Here is a 5,000-nt window from a genome sequence, read left to right as displayed (position 1 = left end):
CTAATCTAGCTCTCGAATAAAATTAAACTTAAAGTTCAGTACATTAATCATATCACTGCGGGATATTATTTATTGGATAAATACAATAAACCAGAAGTATATTTCAGCACTGAAAAGGGAAAGGAAGAAAAATGGGAAAGAAAATTAGTAAAAAAAGACACATATAATGCATTCATTTCTGCTTTTGTAAAGGATATTATAGTGTCTACAATTATTTACAAGGAGTAATGTATAATAAGTGTAAGATTAAAGTGTTATGGCCCGTGATATCAATTAGATTCTCTTTAGAAATCGATCTTTTATTCATATATATAATTCTATGGTCACGGTTAAAAGATATATGAAAATGATAATAACAATAATGATAATAAGAACAACAATAAAGGTAATAACGATGATGATGATAATAATAATAACAATAACAATAGTATTATCGATAGTAATGATAGCGATGATAATAATGATAATAATAAAATTAATAATAACAATAATGAGAATGATGATAATATAATGACATTAAAGATAATAAGAACATTGATGATAACAATAATAATGATAATAATAATAATAATAATGATAATGATAATAGCCATGATAATGATAATGATTATAATAATGAAAACAATAATATTGATTATAATGATAATGGTAATTATGATAATGATAATAATGATAATAACAATAATGATAATGATAATAATAATAATAATCATAATCATAATAACAGTAATAGTAACAACAATAATGATAATAATAATAATAATAATAATGATAATAATAATAATAATAATAATGATAATAATAATGATAATAATAATAATAATGATAATAATAATAATAGTAATGATAATGATGATAATAACAATAATGATAATAATAATAATAATAATAATAATAATAATAATAATAATAATGATAATAATAATAATGGTAATAATGATAATAATAATGATAATAATGATGATGATGATGATAATAATAATAATAATAATAATAATAATAATGATAATAATGATAATAATGATAATAACAATAATAATAACAATAACAATAACAATGACAATGACAATGACCATAGTAATAATAATAATAATAATAATAATAATAATAATGATAATAATAATAATAATAATAATAATAATAATAATAATAATAATAATAATAATAATAATAATAATAATAATAATAATAATAATAATAGTAATAATAATAATAATAATAATAATAATAAAAAAATAATAATGATGATGATGATAATAATAGTAATAACAATAATAATAATAATATTGATAATGATAATGATAGCAATGATGATAATGATAATAAATGACGATTATGATTATAATGATAATGATTAAGATAATAATAATGTTAGTAATACTAAAAGTAATCATGACATAAACAAAGTAATGATAACTAAATGATGAGGCATTATGATGATCATCATTCTAATGTTAATAGTTATTACTTACACTACTGCTAATGATAAAGATGATAATGAGTGTGATAATGAGTACAATAATGCTGAGCCAAGCTAATGCTGTTATTACTATTAACGCTGAAGAAGTCAGTGATGTTTTCTCAAAATGGCAATAACCACAAAATCAATCATGGTTTTGACGTTACATCAAACGTTTTCCTATCATCGTGTACTTAATAGCAAAATTCATAGAAATATTTTACACAAGTAGTACGCGGCGGGAGAGAAACAGAATTAGGCTCGTGCTGCTTGTATATAAACACTAGAAATGGCGGACGACAACAATACGAAGCCAAGTGAAGTAAACAAAAATGACGATTCCTCCACTGCAGACAAGGAAAATGAACCTGTATTGTTGCCAGACGGCGAAAAGAAACGAGAGGAGAGAGAAGAGAACAAAAATGACGGTGACGATATACAACTGAACATCGGAGAACAGTATATGGTTCGACGGGCAGACGATACATGGCGTAAGTCACTCCCCGTTAGCTTCTTTATAACCTGAGAATCAGTGTTAGATATGAACTTTTATGCAAATTAATGTTCATTTTTAAAAGTATATATTAGTTTGCTACGCGTAATTTTACATTTATTATGGAAAGTGGGAGTGTGGTATTTTACTATACATTTTCTTGAATATTCTATTTCATCTATATGTAGTTGAAACTGGCTCAAGATTTTGTCATTTATGGTGCCTATGCAGTGTAAATATATGAAGTCAAAGCACAGATTAAACGATAGTGGTAATATAGGTTGTGAATATGCAGAAGACACTGATATTAATGATAGTTGATGGACAGCCAATATCAGATGTCCACCTGTCTCCCCCTGTTACTGGTTTGGGGGACAGGAAGGGTATTGGGATTTACGTGGGATCGGGGAGGCAAGATCTATAAAATACACTTGATTTCTGCTTTCATGCTCAATGAAATGTATACTAAATAATTTACCATCAAATTATAAATACTTACAATTATCCCTATAGGCCTATATTGCTTACATACTGCTATTGGCCCTCACTGTAGCAAACTACAGTGAAAAGAAATCAGCATAACCATCAGTAAAATCGAAAGAGACTGATGGAAAGTTTTATTCGAAAGTTGCCTTAGTTTCCTATAAAAAAAAAAAAAAAAGAGAGAAAGAGAAAAAATCCTGTCTTCAGATTTTCTAAAATTTTGAGATCGGGATTGAAAAAATGAATCCGTCAATTTCTGCGCATTTTCAATAGCTTTCAAATATTAACAGCAAAATTTAAAGGGGTTAAGAACTGTTCTCGAATAGCAATACTGAAGGTCAGATTTTTTTCCTTTAATTTTTTTAAATGCTAGTTGCAAAAAAATGAAGAATTCTATATTTTGGAATATGACCCCAAAGTGAGTAATAGGCCATGGGCAGTTTCTGCAGATTTCCATTAGCTTTCCAGTGTTTGAGGATAGTGGTACAGAAGCTCGAAAGCATGAAAAATCTTGCCTGGCTTTCTGTGTGGCCTCAAGACCAAGTGGTGACTAAAGTATTCTTAACAAATGACTTATGTTTGTTTATTTTTTGAGATGGAAGCTTATATAATGATATCTACCACATTTATAATGAAAAACACATGAAAAATTGTTTGGTGATTTTTTGATTTCTTTTTTTTTCATCAGAAAATCCTCACATTGGTAGGAATTTCTAATTGTAACACATTCTCATCCTCCCATGAATTATTTCAGTAGGCAATGTTAAAATGCAATGTTTCATTTTCACTCCAGTAGGCGATAAATACATCTGTGTAAAAATTGCTGATATCGAGAGCTACCTAGGATTCACGGACCCCATCACAACTGAGTTTTATATTGATTTGGCTAATTCTACATTCCTATATGAGTGTGAAAATGGGTTTAACATATTACACAAACCCAACCAACCCAGACCCAACTACGCCCACCAAACTTAACCTCAGGAGAGTACTTATTGTTAAAAAAAGATGTCTTTTTGCAGAGGCAGCAGAAATCATCCAAAGAAGATACAATGATGTTGAGATGCAAAATGAATACTACGTTCACTACGATGGACTCAATCGTCGACTGGATGAATGGGTGACTAAAGAGAGGTAAGGGCATGGAAATCTGGCTCTAAGTCAGTTGATAAATTTCCTTTTCTTTCTTTATTTAATTAAAGTATATTAATAAAAGTAAAGTGGTATATTTCAATTACTTAGAAATGCTTTTTGGCACGTAGCAGAAGATGAGAATTATATTAGCTATTTCTTTTTCAACATTTTGTGTTATTAAATATTCTATGTAAATTATAAGTGGCCTCTCCCATATCCATTTAAATTGTGATGTATTTGGGGATGGAGGGTTGAGGAGTTCCTACCATGCTTATGCTTATATTATCTCCTTGTTTCCGGACTCTTCATTGCTTGCACATGGGCTAAAATATGGGTATTAAGCTTACTTGACCAGTCACTCTGATGGGTGTGCAGCTTGTAGGCTGGGTGCACATAAACACAAACACTTGTGCGGTGATTTGCTTTATACAGATAGGAATAGACTGCTTTCCTTTCACAGACTCTGTATCATCTCTTGAGGTAGTCCATAACTCAGGGCAATAATGATAGTTATTTGTAAAATGTTTGTTATTTGTGTCATATTTTAATTTTCTCCATAATATTCAATTTTCTGTAATGCAATTTGCGTTGCTGGTCACAGCGGACTGGAATAGGATGAAGAGCATGAAAATAGCTAATCCCAAGAACTGGCATTCTTACAGTCATGGCTCATGGATGGTACATACCACACTCTGTTATTGATTGAAATCATGCAAGAGCCACTTTTTTATACCCACTGAGTCAAATCACCCTCCAAGAGCTTTGTGCACTTGTAGTGAGCCATTCCTTCACACCAGCTTTCAGCCAAAATTCTCATGATTGGAAGTTCCCGTCATTCTAGCCCTTTGCCAAATTTTCCTGTGACAGCATGTTCATGTCATCCACCCCACGTGCCACATCATAGGATCCAGATCATCGCTTCTCCCTAAAGCTGGTGCTCTTCCAGTCATGGCTCTTGGATGGTACATACTATGCTTGTTTATTGATGGAAATAATGGAGAAGCCCCTTATTAAAAATCCACTAAGTCTAAGCCCCCTTCAAGAGCTTTGTGCACTTGTGGCGAGCCATTCCTGTCATCCCGGCCTTTAAATGAAATATCTCAGGACAGCAAGGTCCTGATTTGCCAACAGTGCCCAACATTGTGGCAGAGTTAGGCCACAGCAACTTTTTTTCTTGAATAGCGAGCAAGTCTGGTGATAATGAAATGTCGGCGGGAGAGAGAGAGAGAAAAAAAAAATCCCTAGAACCAAAAGATCCAAGTACAATTCTTTCTTACTAGAAGTCTTCAAGGAGTTGAATGAAAACAGACAAAAATTCTTTCAACCAGAATTTATTATTTTGGAAATCAAAATGAAAAATATTCTTAAAAAATTTACACATATATTTACCATTTTGTACAGGTAGGAAAAGAACTCTTCCTTTCTAGATAT

The 5,000-nt window shown here is 30.5% G+C and overlaps 1 protein-coding gene across 1 annotated transcript in view; it reads left to right on the top strand.

Moving 5' to 3' along the window:
- Window positions 1-1,714: 1,714 nt before the first annotated feature.
- Window positions 1,715-5,000, top strand: part of LOC113813427 (males absent on the first) — a gene marked incomplete in the record, with an annotated part of 12,048 nt that continues 8,762 nt past the window's right edge. Inside the window, 2 exon segments of the mRNA XM_070125210.1 lie at window positions 1,715-1,950; window positions 3,458-3,569. Of these exon segments, the coding sequence (XP_069981311.1) occupies window positions 1,749-1,950; window positions 3,458-3,569 (314 nt within the window).

The sequence above is a fragment of the Penaeus vannamei genome, chromosome 9 (genome assembly GCF_042767895.1).
Source record: "Penaeus vannamei isolate JL-2024 chromosome 9, ASM4276789v1, whole genome shotgun sequence".
Classification (NCBI taxonomy): Eukaryota; Metazoa; Arthropoda; class Malacostraca; order Decapoda; family Penaeidae; genus Penaeus; species Penaeus vannamei.
The sequence above is the reverse complement of the archived record's forward strand: the minus strand, read 5'-3'. Positions and strand labels throughout refer to the sequence as shown.